This window comes from Diceros bicornis, chromosome 29 (assembly GCF_020826845.1).
Source record: "Diceros bicornis minor isolate mBicDic1 chromosome 29, mDicBic1.mat.cur, whole genome shotgun sequence".
Taxonomy (NCBI): Eukaryota; Metazoa; Chordata; class Mammalia; order Perissodactyla; family Rhinocerotidae; genus Diceros; species Diceros bicornis.
The window spans coordinates 41,346,172-41,372,668 of record NC_080768.1 but is presented as its reverse complement, the minus strand read 5'-3'; the positions used below and the strand labels follow the sequence as shown (position 1 = coordinate 41,372,668).

The following is a 26,497-nucleotide window of genomic DNA, read 5'->3' as shown; positions in this document are numbered from 1 at the left end:
CAAATCAAAATATTTCCCCTGCAAATCCTGATTCTGTTTCTTGCTATAAAGTGGTGCCATGCAAACTAAGAAACAAAAACAAACCAGACCAATGAAACGTACTGGGCTTGAAAAAGCAAGACCCTCCAATCAGCAGTTTTAAGTTTAAGCACGTTCGGTTTCTTCTCGTAGTCTGTGGCCCTGGACGCCAGCGCGTGGTGCACACTCACGGCGTTTTTCAGATCCTCCTCAGACAGGGCCTTTTCTGGCTTATATTCATCCTATTAACAGATACAAAGAAAACAAAGATTGTGTTCAGATTTCACCTTCTCTTTTTAAAACCTAAAACTACAAGAAAAAATTTTAGAAAATCCATGAAGGTGCATGAAAAAAGTGAAGTGAATGGTGAATAAAAACAACTCTACGCTACTTCATAAATGACATAAAACACCCTGTTTGAAAAGTATGCTTGGAAGGAGAAAAGACACATTTACCTAAGGAGCACTTTTTAAAAAGCTGATATATAATAATTAAGGTCAATAGCGAGGGAAGGCCAAAGACAAAGTATCTAGCACACTCGTTTTACAGTGATTTGAAATGAAGCTAGGTGCAATATCTAGGGTGATTTGGTTTCAGGAGTAAATGGACAAATGTAAAAGCTCCCAGATATCCATCAACAGAACTAGCCTGACGGTAAGACTACGTCATTGTGCTCTTTGCTCTAAAGATACTACGTTTTCCTGCTACTTTCTTTTGAGGCTAATATTATTAAAAGAAAAATGAACAGTAAAATAAAATGATTTCTCCAGTTGTTCTCTGAAAGAAAAGAGGAAATTCAGTTTAATAATCAGGAGAAAGCTTAGCTGTATTATTATAAATTTGGAAAGTGGGTAAAATTACATAAAAAGGAAGGTGCCATGTGTAGATGCAATTTTATCTTTGGGCATGATCTATACACAATTCACAGAATTTATAAAAGTTCTTTTGTATGGTTTCCCTCCAAATATAATTAAAAAAATCCCAACTAGTAGAATAATAAGAGTTTAAAATAAATTTTATCCTATTAATATTATTATTATTATTATTATTGTTATATCTAGTAGTTTTCCAGGGTCCGTTAAAATAAAAAGGGCCTCAAAACCAATATAAACATAGTAGACATTACAAAGTGTTATAGGAGATGTTTTCTAGTGTTTAAGGTCCCCTCTCCCCCTTCCCATATTTTATCAAACATGATGCTAAATAAACCTGCACTTCTTCTGTAAAGAACACATATATACACACATACAGACACACTCACACCCAAACCCACACCCCTCACCTTCTAATTAGTAGTAAAAGCCTCAAGGAAGACATTTTCTATTCTCTTATCATAGTCTGGTTTTACAAATTTACAAAAAAACAATTACAGTCTCCCATACCTCCTCCTTCCCCTCCCTCATCTCCTCCACAAATCAAGCAATTCAAATGAACTATTGCTATCAATTCAAACCAAGTCAGAAATAAACATGAGCTGTTGATCATTAATGATCACTGTCAGTGACAGTGCTGAGAGACAGAAGAAGGGAAAACCTGAAATACACAGTAAATACCAACAGCAATATAAAACTTACCCAAATTCATAACATTAAATGATGAAATTTCTACCTTAAGATTGCAACAAGAAGTCTAGTTTATTAAGCCTCAGAGATTAAGAACTGCTGTTGATAGGAACAATTTTCTAGAGAGGTATGATAAAGAAAAAGAATGAAAAGAAAAAATACAATGTACACATATCTGTTCTTCTGTAATTTCCATTAATGCATAAAACTATAATCTAGTAATGTTTTGGGGTCTTGTCTTTCCTAGATGAGATTTTTCTTGCTGATTAACATTCCAAAGACTCAAATCTCCTTCTGGGGAACTGTTATTAGAGCAGGAGCGTCAACTAGAGGCAGCCTGACTACAGAATCAATCCCCTCCTGCCTTACAGTTACGCTGTCATCGAACCCTGTGTAACTGGCCACCAAGAGTTCCAGATAGGAATCTGAGGTAGATGAATAAGGGGGAGTGGGGATAAATGGCCAGGGCCAAAATTATCTTCAGAGAATTTATATGCTACCTCCACTGCCATGACCACTGAGCTCTGATACACTTGATATTTGAGTTTGCACAGATATCAGCCTAGAAATTTGTATGTACCATTTTTGATATTCTAGGTCCATGATTTGGGCTTTTACCTTAATTCCTTCTCACTAGTTTCTTTTGGTTAATTTTTCTTGCTGTTTGAATTTAAGATGATTATTTAGTTCTTTCATTTTTTGTATTTCTTCTTTAATTAAGAAACAATTTGAGGCCATAATTTTTCCTCTGAGTAGAGGTTATACATAGTTTGAGACCGAAGAGTATTTTTTCATTGTTCTCTAGATAGTTTGTAGTTTTTTTTAATCTCTTCTTTGATCTTAGTCATGTCAAAGAATGTGTTTTTCAAATTTAAAGTAGTTGAAGTTTTAGTTATTTATCATTATGTATTTCTAATGTTATTGGCTTGTGATCAGAGAATGTGGTCTGTAAAATCTACTTTATTTTCTCAAAATTTGTTAAGGTTAACTTGTTAAGGTTTTCCAACTACATGTTTGATTTTTGTTAATGTTCCATGTACATACAAAAATAAAGTTTATTCTGAGGGATGAGTGTATATATTCAAGTTTATTGATTTGATTTCTCTATGTTCTTATATTATTTTTTCTACCAGTTCATCCTCTTGAGACAAGTATATTGACCTCTTTCTTCCACTATATTTTAAATTCTTCTTGCATTTCTAATAGTTTTTGTTTTACACTTTAGTTGCTATGTTGTTTGGTGTATTTAGGTTTATGACTGTTATCTTCTGTATAACTACATGTTTTTTATTATTTTAAAATGTTCCTCATTATCTGGTTTAGTGCTTAGTTACATAAGATGGAAACTTAAAAGATCTCTCTCCCACCAAAATGCTCTATTTCTCTACTCCCTGTCCACATCAACAAGACTTTCAACAGTTTCACTTCCCTCCCTCTCTTCCCATTAACCTTAAATTTTGCTGAAATAGTTTAGTATGTTTTGTTCTACAATCTTATTGAAATTATCTTGTGTTATGTATTTTCTGTTTCAAGAAACCTTATTTTGCACTAACACTACACATTCCCTGAGTCTCTCCTTATTCTTTTAGATTTTATTGTGTCCATGTTCCATTGCTCACCTACTTTCTATCTTTTCTCCATCCTGAGGTCTCTTTTCTCATCCTTTTGCTATTTTCTCTTCTTTCAAGTATTTTTCTCAGGTGGGTGATATACTTTAGCTCTTATTTTCACACATCTTTCATTTTCTTTGATGGGTATAGACCAACAATTCTTTTACAGGTCCATGATACTCTCTCTGTTCCATTCTGCCAAATGTCCACCATTCTCTTCAACACCCCTAACTCACCACAACTGTGGTTAAAAGCATAGGTGCCTGGAGTTAGAACCATCTAGGTTCAAATGACTAGTTCTGATATGATACTTAATGTTTTTGTGACAGGTTAATTAAAATCATTAAGCTTCGCTTTCTTTGAGAAGTAATGATAATATCTTCTTCATAGAGCTGTAGGATGAAATTAAATGAGATGCTGTTTTTTAAACTCTTAATAATGTTCACAACATATGTAAGCACTCAAATGCTAGCTGGTATAATTTCTAATAATTTCTTAGTAGCATACAGCTTGACCTTGTATTTTATAAAGTCAAACTTGTAAATATCAAACTTTCTGCTTACATCCCCTATAACACATATTTTGTGACCACCTTTATCTTCATTCCTCTTAAAACAGAGGAATCCTGCTGAAGGCTAATCCTGTGTTCTTAGATCAACTTCCATCAACCTTTTCTAGGATCTTATTTCATTGGTTATCATCTTTCGCCTATATTTTTAATCATTCTCTATCTACAGGCTTCTTCCCTACAGCCTATAAATATGCTCAAGGTCTCTTTTGTCTTTGTAAGATAATAGTCCCTCCTGAATACTGCTTTCTCCTCTAGCTGCCACCTCTCTCTTTTCCTTCATATATGATGAGTAAGTAGTCCACAATAACTGTTTTCCTGTACCAATTGCCAGGTTACCCTTTAACCCACTGCAACTGGACTCACTGAAACTGCTCTGGCAAAGGTCAGCAATGACCTCCTAATTGCAAAATTCAATAGATTTTTTTCAGTTCTCGTCTTACAGCACCCAAGGAAGTCAACAATATTCTTGAAATTCTTCCTTGGCTTCTTTCACAATACTCTCCTGGTTTCTCTCCTACCTCTCTGACCATTACTTTGCTATCTCCTCGTTAGCCTGTCCTTCAAATGTTAGTTCTGCTGTTGGCCTTCATCCTTTCTCATTTCATAAGTATACCTTGGGACGATTACAATTCCTGTTATTGGTTAGACTCTCATCTATATCATGATATCTAACAAACTGCTACAGGTGAATAAGAAACACAAGACCAAATGATAGCTATTAATACTGGATGACTTAGACCTTCACACTTGGCGCAACTATAAATATTCTTGACGTGTGTTCTCTTTGTTGATATTTTTGCTTAAAACCAAGCTTAAAGGATGACATTCTTAGGCTGCTCTAAAAGTCCGAAGAATTTTAAAATGCAACATATACTATATCCCTAAGTAAAAGCTAACAGTAATTGCCAAGTTGGGAGAAACTTACCATTGTTTCTGAAGAGGACTCTATTCTAAGGCAGTTTCCTAAACTCTAAGATGCCCTGCCAGTTTACCTTACATTGGAAGGAACATACTGCACAGGACAGAAATGGAAGACAAGATTTACTTAATTAGGATGAAATCAAAGTCTAGGAATTTTAAGTTTAACAAGCTTCTACTCTTCTAGTTGCTAGCAATGTCATTTTACCATTAAAAAAAAAGGCAAAATACAAACAAAATATTTTTGGCATTCTGAATGCCAATGCTTGGAAAATGAAGCTCCAAGTCCATAAAAAATTAGCAAAACCCACGGTAGACTGGAAACATTAGGGCTGACAATTGGATAAAAAGAAATGACTATATCCTACAGAGTTCATTCTGACATCTTTATTTTTCACTACATAATGTAGAAGATAGTGTTTAAATGATAGAATTAGGAAGGAAGAAATAAGGGATAAATTATTGCAATCAAACCATTTCAAACCTCAGACTCTTTGCTTTGCAAACTAAATGTGAAATAAGAGAGCGAGATAAATTCAATCAAGAAATTTTCTGTAAGAAAAGAAAATGCTCCATGACATCTAATTACTATCCATTTTCTCAAACAAATGAAGGGTGAAAATGATGCCTAAAAACATGTTAGTCTCCTCTGTGTTCGCTGCAATCTACATCTTTTCATCTAGTATGATTCACTGGAGCACTCTATCACCCTAATGAGCACCAGTAATGTGATTTCATGATGCTATTTATTTCAAATTCATTTAAAACATGACATGAAAAGCTTTCTTTTTTTCCCTAAGAAGCTTGTTAATTAAACATATTATGAAGTTGAATCATAACACACTAACACAAAAATCACCTACATATGTACAAGTAATTGGCATCAGTCTGAAAATTTGTACTGTCATGTGAATATAAAGTCTAATTTGGAAAGTGACCAAATCCTAATTGAAATTCATCAATATCAATTAAAAACATGCTCAGATTCCAGTTTTCAAAGTATCATTTACTTTTATTAAATAGGTAAAATTGCTATACCTAATGTAAAACAATTTAAAACAAAGTTGAAATGGTCTTGATTTCCACTAACAGACTACAGACAGGAGAACTGAGAACACATTCTTGCTTGAAGTTATGAGGATATTAATAAAAATGTCAGTAATTAAAGTAAACTGGATCCTAAACTATTAATTCCTGACTTTTAAAAAGGCATCAAAAGCATTTTTCATAATTTGATGACTATCTTTTTTTAAAAAAATCTACATATTTTTGGTTACATATCTTTCTAAAAATCATTTTTCTTTCACCAGGGAGCCCAGAAAGTGCTATATTTCCACAAATCTGGAAGTGAGGAGTTACAGCAAACCAAATGAAGGCATGCTTTAGCCCCCCACTCAACTAATATTTGAAAATCACTTATTCACAGAATTTTAAAGCTGAATGGAGCCTAAAGGATCATTTTATCTAATTTTCTCATGTTAGGTAAGCAATTTTAGAGTCAGAAAAATATGTCCTATATTGCTGTACTAAGGAGAATTAAAAGAGAATAAGCAAGTTAGTCAAAGAATTCAAAATGTTTCTATTAATTTGTTCAATTAACATGTGTATGGTGCCTATCTTCCACACTACGACCATGTGGAGGCATCGGCCTGGAGGAGGAGGACCTTCCTTGTTGGCACTGAAACACTCTGTATCATAACCCTCCTGAGTCCACAGAGGAGGGAGCACTTACAGACAGTAGGACGTGAAGGACCTGAAATGCTTTCTCAATAGGCCTCACACTTCAGTGAGGCAAAGGAAATTTTCTAGGATAAATCTGGTGAGTGAAACAGGAAGTTAGGATCTATTTTTTTAATGAGTACATAGCTGAACTGGAAGAGAGTTAGAAAGAGCAGATAACCATTAGCAACCCTTTAAAAAAGATGATTGGATTCCTTGACTCAATATCGGAAAAAACTTAAGAATTCTTAAAGTTTTTAAGCAGAAAAAAAAAATCTCAGCACCCTTCTACCTGCTTCCATATTTGTAACTAATACAATGATCAGAATTTTTATTCGTGGGAGGGTATTTTCTGCTGTCCTCTCAGCTCCAGGCTTCACTAACATTCCGTTAAAGGCTGCACTTGTCTTGTGACGACGCTGACGTGTCTGTCCACGACCCACCCCATAACCACTCAGTTCAGAGCCCCATGACAAGCTAGTGTCTACTTCCTGTTTCCCACTACAACTTTACACGAGTGGTGTCGGTATAGTATTTACAGAAAGGAAGGAATGGACAGAGGGATGGTGGGAGAGAGACAGAGAGGGAGAGACAAGCAATGCCTAGGGACCTGAGCAGCAAACAGGGAAAGAGGTTGGAGTTCTGGACCTGTCTCACACTTGAATAACACGGAAGAAGCCACAGAGCACTGCGTCATCTCTTCACGCGGGGAGAAAAAAATTCATTAGAAAGAGACTGGTTTCACCGAAACAGCATGGTACTGGCACAAAAACAGACACAGATCAATGGAACAGAATCGAAAGCCCAGAAATAAATCCACACATCTATGGACAGCTAATCCTCGACAAAGGAGCCAAGAACATACCATGGAGAAAGGGAAGTCTCTTCAACAAATGGTGTTGGGAAAACTGGACAGCCACATGCAAAAAAATGAAAGTAGACCCTTACCTTACACCATACACAAAAATTAACTCAAAATGGATTAACGACTTGAATGTAAGACTTGAAACCATGAAACTTTTAGAAGAAAACACAGGCAGTACGCTCTTCGACATCGATCTTAGCAACATATTTTCAAGCACCATGTCTGACCGGGCAAGAGAAACAATAGAAAAAATAAACAAATGGGACTACATCAAACCAAAAAGCTTTCTCACAGCAAAGGAAACCATCAACAAAACGAAAAGACAACCTAACAATTGGGAGAAGACATCTGCAAACCATACATCTGATAAGGGGTTAATCTCCAAAATATATAAAGAACTCATGTATCTCAACAACAAAAAAACTAACAACCCAATTAAAAAATGGGCAAAAGATCTGAACAGACATTTCTCCAAAGAAGATATACAGATGGCCAACAGGCACAGGAAAAGATGTTCAACATCATTAACTATCAGGGAAATGCAAATCAAAACTACAATGAGATATCACCTCACACCCGTCAGAATGGCTATATTAACAAGACAGGAAACAACAAGTGTTGGAGAGGATGTGGAGAGAAGGGAACTTTCACACACTGCTGGTGGGAGTGCAAACTGGTGCAGCCACTATGGAAAACAGTATGGAGATTCCTCAAAAAATTAAGGATAGACCTACCATATGATCCAGCTATTCCATTGCTGGGTATTTATCCAAAGAACGTGAAAACACCAATGTGTAAAGATACATGCACCTCTGTGTTCATTGCAGCATTATTCACAATAGCCAAGACTTGGAAGCAACCTAAGTGCCCATGAAGGGACGAATGGATAAAGATGTGGAATATATACACAATGGAATACTACTCAGCCATAAGAAACGATGAAATCCAGCCATTTGTGACAACATGGATGGACGTTGAGGGTATTATGCAAAGTGAAATAAGTCAGAGGGAGAAGGTCAAATACCGTATGATCTCACTCATTAAGTAGTAGATAATAACAACAACAAACAAATACATAGAGACAGAGATTGGATTGGTGGTTACCAGAGGCGAAGGGGGGAAGGAGGAGGGCAAAAGGGATAATTCGGCACATGTGTGTGGTGATGGATTGTAATTAGTATTTGGGTGATGAACATGAGAACATGATGCAATCCATGCAGAAATAGAAGTATAATGATGTACACCTGAAATTTATACGTTATAAACCAATGTTATCACAATAAACAAAAACATGAACAAAAAAATAAAAAAAGAAAGAGATTGCTTTCTGTTTGCTAGGCATCTGAATGGGAATTGTGCTTTTAAACAGAAATCTTCAGAGCACAGCCTATATGTCTAAAACCCCAGAGACCACTGTGTTTCCAGCTACAATGTCTTTTTACAAATTTATAGTTTTTTAAAATTATGATTATGCCCTAAATATCCCTTATATAATGGTCACATTTCTCCGCTGGACTGGGTCATTCATCTAAATTATGACTAATGAAAACCTGGATAGGATCATCATTCCCCTAAGGGAACACTAGGCTTCAAAGCCTAATTAACTTTTTCTTTCATGCATTTTCCACTGTTTTAGAGAATGAGGGAGGGTGTGCACACCTTTTCAAAGGGTGAAAGGGCACAGAGCCAGCAGTTTCACAAAAGGAAATAAAAATGCCCTGAGAACACACGAAAGCTTTTTGCTATCAGGGACCAGGCCAGGGATCAGCTGGCTACTGGCACTATGGTATTTGGCACATAAGACCCAGACTGGCAGCCATCACAGGCCGGGAGGCCTTGAATCTTCAGTGTCTTCCTTCTGCCTGGCCTAGGCTCATTCTTGATGCCACCTACTCTTCAAGCACTGCAAAAACAAAACAAAACAAAACTCCCTTCCCAATCAGACTTTAAAAACCTTATAGGCAGTAAGAACAAATATCTCTTCCAAGTAATCCAAGGAATGAAGAGAAGATTTTGCATCAAACAGAGTTTCCAAGATATCGTAACAGCAATCTAAATTTTTAGATAACAAACTGATTTTTCACCTTCGAAAGACATGGTAAAGGCAAATATATTCAGGTTTGAATAGTTTTTTTCTAGACCTTAGAGATAAAAGACATTAGAAGATTCTGAAGAACCTGGTCTGGAGGATACAAAAATAAAATAATTCACTGCCATGCACTACCCAGCCACCTACATGCATTACTCTTAACCATTTCATCAATCACCTGACAATTTATTTTAAAGGTAACATAATTCAGTTTTGTCAAAACCAGACCTGTAACAAGAATACCATTATAAAGCTTACCAAAAATATTTTCAAGAAAGGGCAGAGACTAGCAGGGTCAGACACACAGCCCATGATAGAAACCGACAGAGACCTTTGAAGCTATGTGATAGCGAAGGCTTGTGTAAGCATTTAGCTAGCAGATAACTCATTCTTGGTTAACACATGGATATGAAGTTTAATATCTAATGTCAGCACTGATGGATCATCAGAACCAATCAAAATTTAATCATTTTATCATCAATTCATAGCAATTTCAAAATTTTAAAGCATATATAAACTGTCCCAGTAAAATGATAATATTTGACTCTTTTGCTATGAACACTTTATATTCTAATAATAATAATTAACTATCAATAAGGTGTACATTTTTTAGGCGTGAGCTGCCTGGACTCAGGGCACTGCAGGTACTAGAACCAAACAAGGACAGGAGGGCATTCTTACTTCACTGGAAGACAGACACAACCACTCTAAATGCCCTACTGTGCTCCACCTGAGAGAGTTCTAGAAACTGGAGTCAGTTATTCATCCAACTTTATTCCATTTACTCTGTTTTTTCCAATGCTCGCCTATACACTTGGTTTATGTCATGCCACTAGCCATTCATTGCATAAGACTGGTCTTCTTGTCTACACTGTAAGCCCAAGCTCTTTTAGGGGGTAGATACTATGTTTATTTCTCACATAGCTCTCAATATGACACTTTGTAAATGGTTCTGACATTACTATTGCAATATTCTGTGGACTGACTTTTTGCATGAAAGTTACAGGCAAATGTGACTAAGTAACATCAAGCGAGGGGGTCAGAAAGGGAAATGAGGTGATCATGAGGAAGACTGTGTGCGACCAGGAGAAGCAAAACAAGGGATCTGGATAATACCAGAAACTGTCTAGGGGAAGGAAGAAAGAAAAGGACTTATTTTACTTTAGAGAGAAATCAGTGGGCCGGCCCCATGGCTTAGCGGTTAAGTGTGTGCGCTCCGCTGCTGGCGGCCTGGGTTCGGATCCCAGGCGCGCACTGACGCACCGCTTCTCTGTCCATGCTGAGGCTGCGTCCCACATACAGCAACTAGAAGGCTGTGCAACTATGACATACAACTATCTACTGGGGCTTTGGGGGGAAAAAAATAAATTAATAAAAATTAAAAAAAAAAAAAAGAAATCAGTAACAGGAAAGAAATGAGGCTGAGCAGAAATGAGATAGACACTGGGGATCTGTTATTTGCAAAAGTCACAGGAAGGGGGGTATCTGAAAAGGGAGAGAGAGGGAAGACCAAAGTGGAAACTACAAGTCGAGCCTCTTGAAAGTGGTTGTCTAGATACTCTCTGCCTCTATGTCTTTAACTCTCTTCCCAATCTGGCTTCCACACCCACCACTCCACTGAAACTGCTTTATCAGTAATTTCCTTGTTTCTGAATTCAAGTGGCCCTTTCCAATTCCTGTCTTACTTAACGTTCTTGCAGCATGGCACACCTCTACCACCTCTCGCCGTCTGTAGCACCTCTTCTCTGTTTTCTTCCTGGCTCTGGTCACACTATACAGGCTCTTTACTGTCTATTCCTCTTAGGGCACGTATGAAGTGTCTGTGTTCCACTGTGTTCTATCCTCCATCTTCTCCTCACTCTACAAACTCTGAGCGACATCATTTACTCCTGTGGCTGAAAAGATCAACTACTTTTTTTTTTTGGTGAGAAAGATCAGCCCTGAGCTAACATCCAATGCCAATCCTCCCCTTTTTGCCCAGGAAGATTGGCCCTGGGCTAACTAACATCCGGGCCCATCTTCCTCTACTTATATAGGTCGCCGCCACAGCATGGCTTGACAAGTGGTGCGTCAGTGCGCGCCTGGGATCCGAACCTGCAGACCCTGGGCTGTAGCAGCAGAGTCCACGCACTTAACCACTGCGCCACCGGGTCAGGAAATGATCAACTACTTTTGATGACTCTCCAGATCTGTATTTCTAGGCTCCCTCCTCAGCTCCAGATCTGAATATCCGTGGCTGTTTCTTGGACATGTCCATTTGCTGTGGCACAGCTACCTTGAATTCAGCACTGCCAACTGAACTCTCCAGTTAGACTATGTTTCTCCCTTCCCATTACCCCTACCATACTTCAAGCTAATCTGGTCTCTACGTCTCTGACTGAATCTGCCTGCAATCCATTTTCCATCCTATAGCCAGGCTGATTTTTCTAAAATATAAATCTGATTATGTCATACCCCATTTAAAACCCTTTGATACCTCCAAAATGCTCTAAGATAAAATCTCAACTCCTAAACATGGTTTTCTGGGCTCTTTATAATCTGCTTGGATATGCTTTACACTCCACCGAACCTGCAGCTCCCTGAATGTGCTGTGGGCTCTCACATCTAGGCATCCACATAGGTTTCTCCCTGTCCGAATCCTCTATTTGACTAACTTCTATTTGTCTGTTAAGTACAGGTTTAGATATCACTTTTTTCACGAATTCTTCCATGATCTTCCCTTCTCTTCCTGAGGCTCAGTTAAGTGTCCTTCCAAATGTGTTTCCATGGCACATCGCCCTCTTTGTAGCATATATAAAACTGCATTGAAATGTTTTTTTATTTGCTGATCTCTTCAGATGGAACATAAGCTCCTCTAGGGAATGTATCTTGCTCACAATCATATCTCTGGTGTACAGCATTCTGAAAAACTAGCAGAGTCCTAATCTGATAGATGCTGATATGTTATTGATTTGCTTCCTATTATGTCCCTCTGTATCAGAATGGTAGTTTGTTAGTCAAAGTTCAGCTGATAATGGATGCTTGGGTCACTTTAAAGTGTCAATCTAGGAGTCATGAAATGGTTGGAATGTTGACATTTCCATGATTTTTCATGGTTTCTGGAAACATAAGGAAGAATATCTGAAGATGAGCCTGTGTTATAAAATCTCAAAAGATGATTAGAGGTTGTCCCATATTCCAGTAGGAGTGGCTGGAGTCAGGGGAGTGCAAAGAGGGACGGTAACCATCCGTCCTTCTCAGAGCAGGAGGTTAAAGGGAAGGAAGTATAAGCTAGTGCATACTTGTTATGTATTAGCCAAAAGTCAGTTGAATCTGGTTGAGGAAGTTCAAGTTAAGGAAAACTTCTCCAAAATTGCCTGTGTTTTAAACTTCTAGTAATTAGAAAAGTCACATGATAGAGCTTTAGTGATTATCCAAGAACAGCCTACTGGAAAAAATACTAGCGCAGCTACCACCACCTTCACAATCCTGAGGAGGTTAACCAACCTCTGAGCCTCAGAGGCTTAATTAAGAAATGGGAACAATATCCTCCTATGGCGTTGTGAAGCTCAAATACAAAAAGCATCCTAAAAACTACATCATACTAATGAACCAGCCTTATTCCTGGCTGAATGATCATTGAAGTAGGCTGGCGTAGTAAGTGTGCCAACCAATTTCCTACCTCTGCGATGTCTGATACTCTCATCTGGGAATGGTTATTCTCTTAGATATTAGATATAAAGCAATGCTCTGTAAGGATATGTCTTTTTTTGTTTTTGTTTTTTAATACAGGATTACTGCTCTAAGTGTCCCTTCAAGAAGGTGAGAAGGCCTCCCTGTTGCTTACTTGTTTTGTATTTTTTGCCATATATATATTTTTTTCATAGAAGAGAGGACTCAAGTCAGGGCAGTAGCTAAATCTCCAGGGTTCAGGATGGGAAGGTGAGTGAGAAGAGCCATGGGTCTGATCTCTGGTAAAATTCTTTTAACTGGAAGCCAAGTTGGTGGAACTGATGTCATATATATAACTGATGTCTATGGAAGTGCAGTATCTTTAACGAGTGTCTGTGTCATATTGCTAACTCCAGAACACGAAGCCCTCTGTCCTGCCTATTACTCCTTGTCTTAAGAGGGCTTATGGAGTCATCTGACTGTCTCTGATTTGAAATTGAGAGAAAGGGTAGAAGGAATGACTTATCTTTCAGTACAGTGAGCTGAGATGGAAAGGGCCTGCATTTGGATGGGTGAGAGGGCTGGCCAACCCCTAATCATTTCATTACACAGAATGCCTTTGTAGGATAGTGAAAAGGTAGGAAAAAAGTCTGTCTGAGCCAGTCACTTGATTCCTTATGAGATTGGCAAGAATCAGGAAAGGATCAAAAGGGAAAAAACATTCACTTCTTATGAGTCATCAGGAAGGAAAACAATATTTACCACTCACCTATTGTATCAACTGCTTTTTCCATATATTTAAAAACTTCTTTTCATCCACCATAGAAGTTAAACATCATTTCCTCCCATTTTACAGATGAACAAGCTGAGGCTCAGAGAAGATAATTAACTGCTCCAAATCAGAAAATTAGTTAAGCGACAGACTGGAGTTGGAAGAGGTTTGTCTACTTCCAGAGTCCTACCCTTTTAGTACTTTTCCCAGAGGCATATCTTCCCAGGAGGATCTGAGGAAATCAAGCAGAGAGAGCTCCAGCCTAACAAAGCTCTCAGTTCAACATCTAAGAAGCTGCTAAGAAGGTACTGTGTGCATGTTTAGGGGGCATGCAACAGAGAGGATTATAATCACACAGGCAGGGTTATAAGCTTTAGAGGCATGAGATATTTATTAACTCTTCAATTTCTTATAGGAGTCACTGAAAACCTTTGTGATAAGCCTCTTTGTTTGGCTTGGATCGGAGTAGGGAAGAAGGGTGAGTGAATGGAGACTGAGAGGATTCAGAGCTCTGTCCCAGTATAATTTCAGCTGTGCCTGGTTCTCTTTCTGATGGCGGTGTATTTTTTTGAAGGGGGGGAGTGGCTTTTACTATTATTCTTCACTCTTAATGAGGAAATACTGACTTATTGAATTGTTCTATATGGGTAAAAATCATTAGGTTATTTCATAGTTGAGAAGTCTTGATGAATGGTTTAAAAGTAATTGATGAGCAATTGATAATGGAATGAGACCCTAAACAGATGGATATTCCAACGGGAGAGGGGTTTTGTGGATGTGCGTGGTGTGTATGTGATCATAGTAAGGGGAAAGCAGGCTTTAAAGAAGTGAGTTGCCAGCCATCATGATCTCTTCAGAAGACTTATTTGATTCATTTAATTAAGGGAGCAGAGCCCTTGCTTCTTTCTGTCTCAGGCAATACTATCCCCTTCTTTTAGAAGCCAGGGTACTGGCAGCCATGGTGGGATGGGGAGCAGTGAGGGAGCATCTGACCACCTGAGGAAAATGGAGGGGACTCAGGAGGGAGGAGTTACTGGAAGCCTTGGGACAGGAATCTTTGATGTTGAGAAATTTATAAGGGGTAGAAAGGTGTGGAAAAAAAAAAAGGGTGGCAGAACTTAAGTGTGCTAGGCTGACCCTTAAGAACAGGTGGCAGGTCCTATTATCTTTGTGCCCCCTCACCTGGCACAGCCCAACCCACAGTATGCTAAGTCAGTCTCTGCCAAGCTGAATTAAACTAGTCTTGGGCTAGGGGAAAAGTGGGCCTTTTCTCATTACCGTCATCCAAATAACAGAGAATTGGCTAATGGGGGGAAGGAGAGGAAGGGGTGACCACTTTTTGTCAGCTATACTTGAATCCCGGGAATGTTAATGTTGGCATTCTGAGCACACAGAGAGGACAGCAACGCAGCACTCCGAGGGCCATGCCTTATCCAGCAATCCTGGGAGATGGGCTGCCCAGCAGAAGGCCAGTGCTGTCTAAATCCTTTGAGTACCTGTGTGTCAGTGGGAACAGCACACAACTCACACTCAAAGAGTTTGAAATTTCCTGGGAAAGAAAACTGCTTCTTTTGTAAGTGGACAATTTATCACATTGTGACATCATCTCTTTCATTTTCATGATAGACTAGTTATTTGAAACATAATTTTTCATGATGTTTCTACTGCTTGTTATCCCTTATCCATCCTATAATCCAAATGTAAAAAGCTGTTCTGCCATTCTTTGAACATGCCACCTTCTCTCAAATCTGTTATTTTTTACCTCTCTGGCTAAAATGCATTTTATTGCCTTGACTGCCCAACAAACTTCTGCTCACCCTTCAGGTATCAGTTCAAGGTGTGTTAATTCCACAGGGGTATTCTCTGACTTTTGCAAGCATGATTAGGGAACCCTAGTCGGTAAGACTTTTCCATTCCTTTATTAATTTATCACATTGTTTGGTGCATGTTCAATTTACCTGTTTCTCCTCTTGTCTTGTGAGTTCTATGTAGGCAGAGACTGTGTCTTAGTTGTCTTTGGAAGCCCAGCATTTAGCATAGTACTTGATACATGATGAACTCTAAATGGTCACATAAGGATATAAACCCCAAACTGTACAAACCCCAAATCACCTTGCAATCATATAATTTACTTTTTGTGTATCATCTGTCATCACATGCTGGCAGATTAGGATTCTAACAAGGTTAAGGATTAGCCGGCAATGGGACAGTAGAAGCCCTTTGTAGGACACAGCCTTCACCAGTACTGAGCCTCCTAACACACTCCATAACTTGGAGGTAATTCAAAGAGGAAGAAGTCTAATAACCTACTACTGCTGTTTCTGGTGGGCAGCTCAATAACCCAAAGGATACTGAAGACCTTCTGAAGCAAAGGTCTGTCTGTTCAGCAGCAGACAGCACCCCGTTAACTTTGCAGTGCTTGGCATTTTCAGAGGTAGAGGCTTATCGGGTCCTCAAGTTTATACTGCCTATCTGCCTTTTTTCTTTAATATTAGAAATCAGTAAGAAACTAATTAAGAAATCAGAGTAGATATATCCATATAAGAACGTGGCCTGACATGATTAAGCCTCCACTGACTGATGAGCTAGTCTCCAGGATTTGTGCGAAGTTTCTGGGAACAGATGTTGGTTGATTAATATGTTGAGATTCACAGCACTAGTCACATTTTGTTCAGCCCCTTCTTTTTCTTTTCTTTTCAAGAGCATTAAAAACAATAACGAGAGAGTAGAGACGGGATACAAAACATGGCTGCCCTTTTCAGGCCGCCCTCTGCTCCCATCCTCAGCAGACGGTCTGCAGCAAGGCTTGCATTCTTACTGATTCAAGAGAGACACAACCTGATAGACAGCCCACAGCTCTACTTTGCACTGCTCTACACAAATGTATCATTTCCTTTGTGTCCTGTTTTTCACTTGATAGAAGCAATTTCACCCAACTTTCCCTAAACGCACACTTGCCACACTCCAGTGGTACCACAAATATGGAGATGCAATCTAATTTTGGAGCTCTAATCCAAACTGATGCTGAAGCTTCAAAGTTTACAGTCACTCTCTTGTCAATATTTAGCCCTTTCTCTTCTATATCCGGATGAGTCAAACTCAATCCCATTCACTTATCTGAGGGAGAAGACAATGAAACAGGAAAAGCTGGTGACCTGCAAACAGCATGCCTCTTTGCATCACCTCTGTCAAATGCTGAATGCAGGATTATTTTTCTCTCTTCCTAGGCTCACCCTGGGATGGAGTGGGTGAAAATCCTGTGGCTAGGTATTCAATGAAATGGTTTTGCCAAAGACAGCCAGGCCCCTTATAGAGATTTTAGAGAAAATGAACAAGTAAGCCAAGAGAATAGGATTTATGCTGGGGAAACAGCTGTGATATGTAAAATTTAATTTCAAAGGGCTGTTCCCTGCAGAGACAAAGCTAGTTGAAACGTCCAATGTGGGCCCACCATGTACACACATGCTGCTTTGGTAGAGTCCAAAGCAGTTGACTCATAAATTAGAAGCTGTGCTGACTCCATAGGGAAATAAAGACAATACAAGATATCTGGCCAACTAAAAGCATGGATAATCTCCTAATATCAAAAACAGTCTCCATTTCTTCCATTGTTTTGTCCCTCAAAGTGATGTGTAAAGTTTAGAAGGATGCCACAAATCATTTTATTTGTAATCTTTGGGTTTCAGCTACTTCATACCTGTCTCTGCAAAGGTTATTTACCTACAAAGAAAGCTCTGGCCCAAGTTGAATGAAGCATCCTGTGCTCTAATATTCCTTACCTAATCTACTCCAAAGGGAAGAAAACAACAGAGTTCGTGTTAGATATGGTACTTCCCAATATAGACATCTGAAAAAAAGTTCCAGTAAATAGAACAAAACAGAATTATAAAAGCGTTCCTTACAAAGCTGCTCTGGTAATGTGCAGAATGGTGATATAGAATATAATATAGCTCAGTCGAAGTCCCCTTAAATATCGATCTGGGTGGACTCCTAAGGAAGGGTGGTTTCAAAAAAATAATTATTTCAATTTTATTACCTAGGGCATTGTTATAACATATTTAAATGTTTAAAATAAAACAAATATATCTGTCCCCAATAGTTACATCTCCATTACAAAGCAGTTTGTTATTTCACTAGTGCAAGTGTGGATCTACTACACAGGAGTTGCCATCTGATTCAGTACAGTCACCTCTCGGTATCTGCGGGGGATTGGTTTCAGGACCCCTCACGGATACCAAAATCCACGGAGGCTCAGGTCCCTTATATAAAATGGCATAGTATTTGCATATAACTGATACACATCCTCCCATATACTTTAAATCATCTCTAGATTACTTATAATACCTAATATAATGTAAATGCATGTAAATAGTTATTACACTGTATTGTTTAGGGAATAATGACAAGAAAAAAAAAAGTCTGTACATGTTCAGTACAGACGCAACCATTGTACCATCGTAGGCCTTTCGATCCGCGGTTGGTTGAATCCATGGATGTGGAACCCACGGAGGGCCAACTGTATTGCAGATGTTATATCAGAGGGAAGGACTTTTCCAGAGAAACACCAATGTGGAAAGGGAGCTAAGAAGTGTGTCAAATGTGTAAAGGCACGTGTTTGTTCACTGAAAACAGAAAGCTCAAAATGAATGAGACCTTTTTCTTTAAATATCCAAATATTAATAATTAGTATGGTGAGGAGAGGCTGTGGCAAGACAGATATTGTCATAAACTGCTGTAGGGAATGAAAATTGGCTTAACCTTTCCAGAAGTAATTTATAAATGCGTCCCAATTTTAAATAGTTCTTACCCTGTCTCTGTGACCCATGACACTACCAGGGATCTATCTTCAAGAAAGAAACAAATATGTACATGAATATACATATTTTAAAACTGTGACAACTGAAAAGAGGGTATGTCTGAAAATGAGAAGATTAAATTATGGTAAATCTATTTAATGGAAAATATTGTAAGCAATTAAAAATGAATACTTTTGTAAACCCTATTAAGGAAAGAGGAAAAAATAAACCCATATGACTTACCATTACACAGTCACCAGATACCAGATTGACCACAAAATATGATTCTGAAAAATTTCTAATTTAAAAATGTTTTTGATAATAAGTGGAATAAAAAGACAAAGATGCCAAAACTATATCCTAGTCCAAGCAGATTTAAAAAATCTTTTCCTAGGAGTGATGTCAGCAAGATGGCAGAATAGTAAGTCTCAGTTCTTGTTTCCCCATAGATACACCAATTTAACACTGATGTACGGATCAAAATACCTTTATGAGAATGCCAGAATGCAGTCGAGAAGTTGCAGTACTCCAGGTAAGCAAAAACCCAGGAAGCGCTGCGTTGAAATGAGTAAGAAGCACATTTCATTTTAACTGTGTCAGCCCCTCTCTGAAATCGCCACAGATAAGCGGGAATGCTCTGGTCCTGGACTTCCCCTCAGGGAAAAGTGGAGACTGGAGCATGCCTCCACTGCTCTGGCTTTTTGAAAGGTTCCCCGAGGGATGGGTTTCTATCTTGCCTCATTCAGAACTCTGATCAAATCAGCACAGACTGGATGCCTGGGGGCTGCTGGACCAAAAGAAAGTGGTGGGTGAGTTGCTGCAGCCAGCAAGCTTGGCAAGATTGGGAGAAAGGTATACAAGCTAAGGGTTCTCTTTCAGGAGGGAGATAAAGGAGTGGAGTGTGCATCTGGTGTTCTGGCTCATCAGAGGGCTGCCCAAGCAAAATAGTATCTGTCTCCTCTGACTTGAGGCAGTGATGGGGAGTTGGCATACTCTGGATGCCTGAGTTACCATGCAGAACAAGGGAGAGCTGGAGGGCTTGTTGCTGTGGAACCAGAGAACTAGCAGTGCTACAGACAGATACCAGACAGATCAAGAATTACGAGCTCTAGGGCCGGCCCCGTGGCTTAGCGGTTAAGTGCGCGCGCTCCGCTGCTGGTGGTCCGGGTTCAGATCCCGGGTGCGCACCAACACACTGCTTCTCCAGCCATGCTGAGGCCACGTCCCACATACAGCAACGAGAAGGAAGTGCAGCTATAACATACAACTATCTACTGGGGCTTTGGGGGAAAAAAAAATAATGAAAAAAAAAAAAGAATTACGAGCTCTTGAAAAAGAAACGTGGAAGCTTCTCTAATTGAGAAACTGCATGCACAGGGAGAAGTTGCATTCCTCAAAAAAAGGTTTCAGAGGCCCTGAGAATCTCTAGCAATGCAGATTGGTGAGGGTTTTCCCCTGTGTGAAAGCAGTCTGTTAAGACTGAGACAGGTGGCCATTTCTTCAAATGTGCAGATCCTAGCACAGTTACCAGACAAACAAAGAAACAAGCAGATATGCCCCAATCAAAGGAACAAAATAAATCTCCAAAAACCTACCCTAAAGAGAGAGGTCTATGAAATATCTGACAAAGAATTCAAAATAACTGTCATAAAGATGCTCAAGGAGCTCAAGAAACTGATGCGTGAACAACATGTGGCTATCAACAAAGAGACAGAAAATATAAAAAAGAACTAAACAAAAACTTTGGAGCTAAAGATTATAGTCACCGAACTGAAAAATTCACTTGAAGGGTTCAAGAGCAGGCTTGAACAAGCAGAAGAAAGAAAAAGCAAACTCGAAGACAGGTTATTTGAAATTATCCAGTCAGAGAAACAAAAAGAAAAAAAGAATGAAAAAGAGTGAAGAAACTCTAAGGGACTTTTGGGACACCATCATTTAGGCCAATATACACATTATTAGAGTCCCAGAAGTAGAAGAGAGAGAGAAGTGGCAGAAAGCATATTGAAAGAAACAATGGCCAAAAAACTCCCCAAATCTGGGGAAGGAAATAGACATCCAGATCCAAGAAGTCCAATAGTCTCAAATAAGATAAACCCAAAGAAATTCACACTGAGACACATTGTAATCAAATTGTCAAAAGTCAAACATGAGGAGAGAATTTTGAAATCAGCAAGAGAAGAGTGACTTGTCATATACAAGGGAATCCCTTAAGACTATCACAGGATTTCTCAGCAGAAACCCTGCAGGTCAGGAGAGAGTAGGATGATATATTCAGAATGCTGGAAAAAAAGCCCTGCAATTTAGTCCTTTAAAAATGAAGGAGCAATAAAGGACCTTCCCAGATAAGCTAAAATTGAGGGAGTTTGTCACTGCTGACCTGCCTTACAAGAAATGTAATGAAAACAAAAGAAGAATGTGAAATGAAAAGAAGTGAAACAGCAACACAAAAGCATATAAACTACAAATCTCAGTGGTAAAGGTAAATACATAGACAAATACAGAATGATGAAATACTGTAGTAGTGTGCAAATCACATTTAATTGTAGTACAGAAGTTACGAGAGAAAAGTACCAAGAATAACTATAAAGCCAAAAATTTGTTAATTGATATACAATATAAAAAAGAGTAAATCCCAGTGGCTCAAGTGGTTAAGTGTGCCCGCTCTGCTCCGGTGGCCTGGGGTTTGCCGGTTTGGATCCCAGGTGTGCACCAATGCACCGCTTGGCAAGCCATGCTGTGGCGGTGTCCCATATAAAGTGGAGGCAGATGGGCATGGGTGTTAGCCCAGGGCCAGTCTTCCTCAGCAAAAAAAAGAGGAGGATTGGTAGATGTTAGTGCAGGGCTGATCTTCCTCACACACAAAAAAAGAGTAAATTCTGACATCAATATCATAAACTGTGTGTGTGTGGGAGAAGTAAAAGTGTAGCTTTTGTACATGATTAAAGTTAAGTTATCAGCTTAAAACAGACTGTTAGAACTATATAACATGTTTTATGTAAACCTCATGGTAACCACAAAGAAAATACCTATAGAAGATACACAAGAGAAAATGAGAAAGCAAGCAAAACATGTTTCTATAAATATCAACAAAACACAAAGGAAGATAGCAACAGAGGAAAAGAGGATCAAAAAAGCTACAAAAGAGAAAACAATTTACAAAATGCTGATAGTAAGTCCTTCTCTACCAATAATTACTTTAAATGTAAATAGATTAAACTCCTCAATCAAAATACAGAGAGTCTGAATGGATAAAAAAAGACTCAACTATATGCTGTCTACAAGAGACTCACTTTATATTTAAAGATACATATAGGCTGAAAGTGAAGGGGTGGAAAAAGATATTCCATGCAAAAACTAAACAAAAGAGAGTCATACTTATTACAGACAAAATGGACTTTTAAGTCAAAAACTGTACAAAGAGACAAAGAAGGATATTATATAATGATAAAAAGGTCAGTTTGCCTGGAAGATTCACAATTATAAATACATATGCACCCAACATCAGAGCACTTAAATATACGAAGCAAATACAGACAGAACTGAGGGGAGAAATTGACAGCAATACAATAATAATAGGGGCTATCAATATCCTACTCTCAATAATGGATAGAACATCCAAACAGAAGATCAATAAAAAAACAGACGACTTGAAAAACACTGTAAAGAAAATGGACCTAACAGACATATACAGAACACTCCACCCAATTGTAGCAGAATACATACTCTTCTCAAGTGCACAAAGAACATTCTCCAGGATAAATCACATGTCAGGTTGTAAAACAAGTATTAGCAAATTTAAGGTGCTTGAAACATGCCAAGTATATTTTCCAACCAGGATGGGATGAAACTAGAAATTAATGACAGAAGAAAAAATGCAAAATTACAAAAATGTGGCAATTAAACAACATACTCTTGAATAATCAATGGTCAAAGAAGAAATCAAAAGAGAAATGAGAAAATATCTTAAGACAAAGGTAAACAAAAACACAACATACAAAACATATGAGACAGAGCAAAAGCAGTACCAGGAGGGAAGTTTATAGATATAAACATCTATAATAAAAAAAAAAATCAAATAAACAACCTAATTTTCCACCTCAAGGAAACAGAAAAAGAGCAAACGAAGTCCAAAGTTAGTAGAAGGAAGGAAATGTTAAGATTAGAGCAGAAATAGATGAAATAGAGGCCAGAAAAACAATAGGAAAAAAAATCAATGAAACTAACAATTGATTTTTTGAAAAGACTGATAAAATCGACAAACTTTTAGCTAGACTGCTAAGAAAAAAAGAAGTCTCAAATATAATCAGAAATGAAAGAAGAGACGTTCTATCTGATGCCATAGAAATTAAAAGGATTAAAAGTAACAACTATACACCAACAAACTGGACAACCTAGAAAAAATGGATAAATTCCTAAAAACATACAATTTGCCAAGACTGAATCATGAATAAATAGAAAAACAAAATAGATCTATAACTATATGGAGATTCAATCAGTAATCAAAAACCTCCCAACAAAGAAAAGTTCAGGACCATATGGCTTCACCAATAAATTCTATCAAACTTTTAAAGAAGAATTTAATACAAATTCTTCTCAAATTCTTCCAAATAATTGAAGAGGAAGGAATACTTCTAAACTCATTTTATGAGGACAGTATTACCCTGATACCAAAGCCAGAAAAAGACACTACAAGAAAAGAAAACTACAGGCCGTTATCCCTGATAAATATAGAGGCAAAAATCTCAACAAAAAACCAGCAAACCAAATCCAACATCATGACCAAGTGGGACTTATCCCTGGGATGAAAGAATGGTGCAACATATGAAAATGAAGTAATGTGATAAACCACATTAACAGAATAAATGTCACAAATTACATGATCATCTTAATAGATGTAAAAAAAGCATTTAATAAAAATTCAATATCCTTTCATGATAAAAAACATTCAACAGGGGCCTGCCCCGTGACCTAATGGTTAAGTTTGGCGCACTCCGCTTCAGCGGCCCAGGGTTCTGTTCTTGGGCACAGACCTACACCACTCGTTGGTGGCCATGCTGTGGCGGTGACCCACATATAAAACAGAGGAACACTGGCAAAGATGTTGGCTCAGGGCAAATCTTCCTCAAGCAAAAAGAGGAAGATTGGCAACGGATGTTAGCTCAGGGTAAATCTTCCAACAACAAAAAAATTCAACAAACTAGGAATAAATGGAAATTACCTCACTATAATAAAAGCTACATATGAAAAGCCCAGAGCTAACATCATACTCAATGGTGAAAAACTGAAGGTTTTTCCTCTAAGGAAAGAAACAAGACAAAGATACCCACTCTTGCCACTTCTATTCAACATAGTAATCAAGTCCTAGCCAGAATAATAGACAAGAAAAAGAAATAAAAGGCATCCAAATTGCAAGGGAAAAAGTAAAATTATCTCTGTTCACAGATGCCATGACCTTATATATAGAAAACTCTAAAGATTCTACAAAAGAATCGTTAGAACTAAGACACAAATTTAGCAACACTGCAGAATACAAAATCAACATGCAAAAATCAGTTGCATTTCTATACACTATTAATGAACAATCTGAAAAGGAAATTAAGAAAACAATTCCAATTACAACAGCATCAAAACAATAAAATACTTAGGAATAAACTTAATGAAGGACACAAAAAACTCATACAATGAAAAATACAAAACACTGCTGAAAGAAATTAAAGAAGACACAAATAAATGGAAAGACATCCCATGCTCATGGATTGGAAGAATTAACATTGTTAAAATGTCCATAGTACCCAAAGCCATCTACAGATTCAATGCAAACCCTACCAAAATCCCAATGGCATTTTTTACAGAAATAGAGAAATTCACCCTAAAATTCATAAGAAACTACAAACGATCCTGAATATCCAAAACAATCTTGAGAAAGAAGAACAAATTTAGAGGCTTCACACTTCCTAACTTCAAAACATGTTACAGTAATCAAAACGTCATGGTATTGGCATAAAGACAGCCATGTAGACCAGTGTAACAGAATAAAGAGCCCAGAAATTATCCCATGCATATAAGGTCAACTGATCTTTCACAGGGTGCCATAGTACACTTGGGGAAAAGATAATCTCTTCAACAAATAGTACTAGGAAAACTGGGCATCCACATGCAAAAAAACAATAAAATTCCATCCTTATCTTACACCATACACAAAAGTCAACTCAAACTGAATTAAAGGTTTAAATGTAAGACTTGAAACTATAAAACTCATAGACGAAAACACAGGGGAAAAGCTTCTTGACATTGGCAATGATTTCTTGGATACAACACCAAAAGCACAGGTAACAAAAGCAAAAATAGACAAGTGGGACTACATAAAACTAAAAAGCTTGTGCACAGCAAAGTAAACAATCAAGAGAGTGAAAAGCTATCTACGGAATGGGAGAAAATATCTGAAGACCACATACATGATAAGGGATACATATCCAAAATATATACGGAATTCCTACAACTCAATAGCAAAAACACAACTTGATTAAAAAATGGACAAAGGATTTGAATAGACGTTTCTCCAAACACAACACACATATGGCCAACAAGTATTTGAAAAGATGCTCAACATCACTAATCATCAAAACATAAATCAAAACCACAATGAGGTATCACCTCACATCTGTTAGGATGGCTATTATAAAAAATTAAAAAAAACAAAAACAGAAAATAAGAAGTGTTAATGTCACGTGGAAAAATTGGAGCTGCTGTGCACTGTTGGTGGGAATTTAAAATGGTTCAGCCACCATGGAAAACAATATAGAAGTTCTTCAAAAAATTAAAAGTAGAACCACCATATGATGCAGCAATTCCACTTCTGGAGATATTTGCACTCCCATGTTCACTGTGGCATTATTCACAATAACCAAGAGGGAGAAACAACATAAATGTTCATGGACAGATGAATAGATAAAGAAAATGAAGTAAACAACGAAATATTATTCAGCCATAAAAAAAGGAAATCTTGTCATATGCTACAACATAGATGAACCTTGAGGACATTATGTTAGTGAAATCAGCCAGTCATAGAAGGACAAATACTGCTTGATTCCACTTATATGAAGTATCTAAAATAGTCAAACTCAGAAACAGAAAGTAGAATAGTGGTTGCCAGGGGCTGGGGAGAGGGGCAAATGGGAAAATAACTGTTCACTGGATATTGTTTGTCATGCAAGATGGAAAATTTCTAGAGATCTACTGTAAAACATTGTACTTATAGTTAATAATATCGTACTATGTACTTAAAAATTTATTGAGGGTAGATCTCATGTTACGTGTTTTTTATCACAAAAAACCCCACCTTTTCCTATCAGTCACCTTTGAGGGCAGTGTTCTTACTATCTTGCCTCCTATCAGCCCTAATTCCAAGCTGCTCTTCACAGTGGGAGCCAGAATCCTGTTGGGCCCTGGGAAGCAGTGTACCTTACTACATTCAACACACAGCATTCCCACCTCCACCCACACAGAGCTAGCGAGGTGGAAGCTCCAAGGACTACCCTTCAAAGGCCAGAACATATAAACCTGATCCCAAACAGATTTCCAGATTCTGGGATTGGAAGAAAGGATGCTGACAGGGAATACATTTTTATTGTTAAGTACAGATACTTTAGGACTTGAATGAAAATGTGTTTCTAGATTTAGGTAGGATCTAAATGAAGATAAATAACTAAATGAAGATATACTGTTAAATAACAACAAACAAATGAAGGATATAAATAATCTATAGTATAAATATCCACCGAAACAAGTGTTGCCATAGGTCTGTACCTGCACAGACATACAAAGTCTAACTTAGCAACTTATATTCAAAATTTCTAATTGAACATAATTAGAACACAGCTAATCCATTCCCTCTGATCACAAATACATACATACAGATAAAAAGCC

At 37.8% G+C, this 26,497-nt stretch overlaps 1 protein-coding gene across 6 annotated transcripts in view; it reads right to left on the bottom strand.

Annotated features, from left to right (window-relative positions):
• PSD3 (pleckstrin and Sec7 domain containing 3) overlaps window positions 1–26,497 on the bottom strand; it is a 535,293-nt gene that overhangs the window by 36,606 nt on the left and 472,190 nt on the right. For all 6 annotated transcript variants that reach the window (XM_058525349.1, XM_058525350.1, XM_058525352.1 and 3 more), the window contains one exon: window positions 103–260. In XM_058525349.1, the coding sequence (XP_058381332.1) occupies window positions 103–260 (158 nt within the window). The remainder of the gene's footprint in view (window positions 1–102; window positions 261–26,497) is intronic.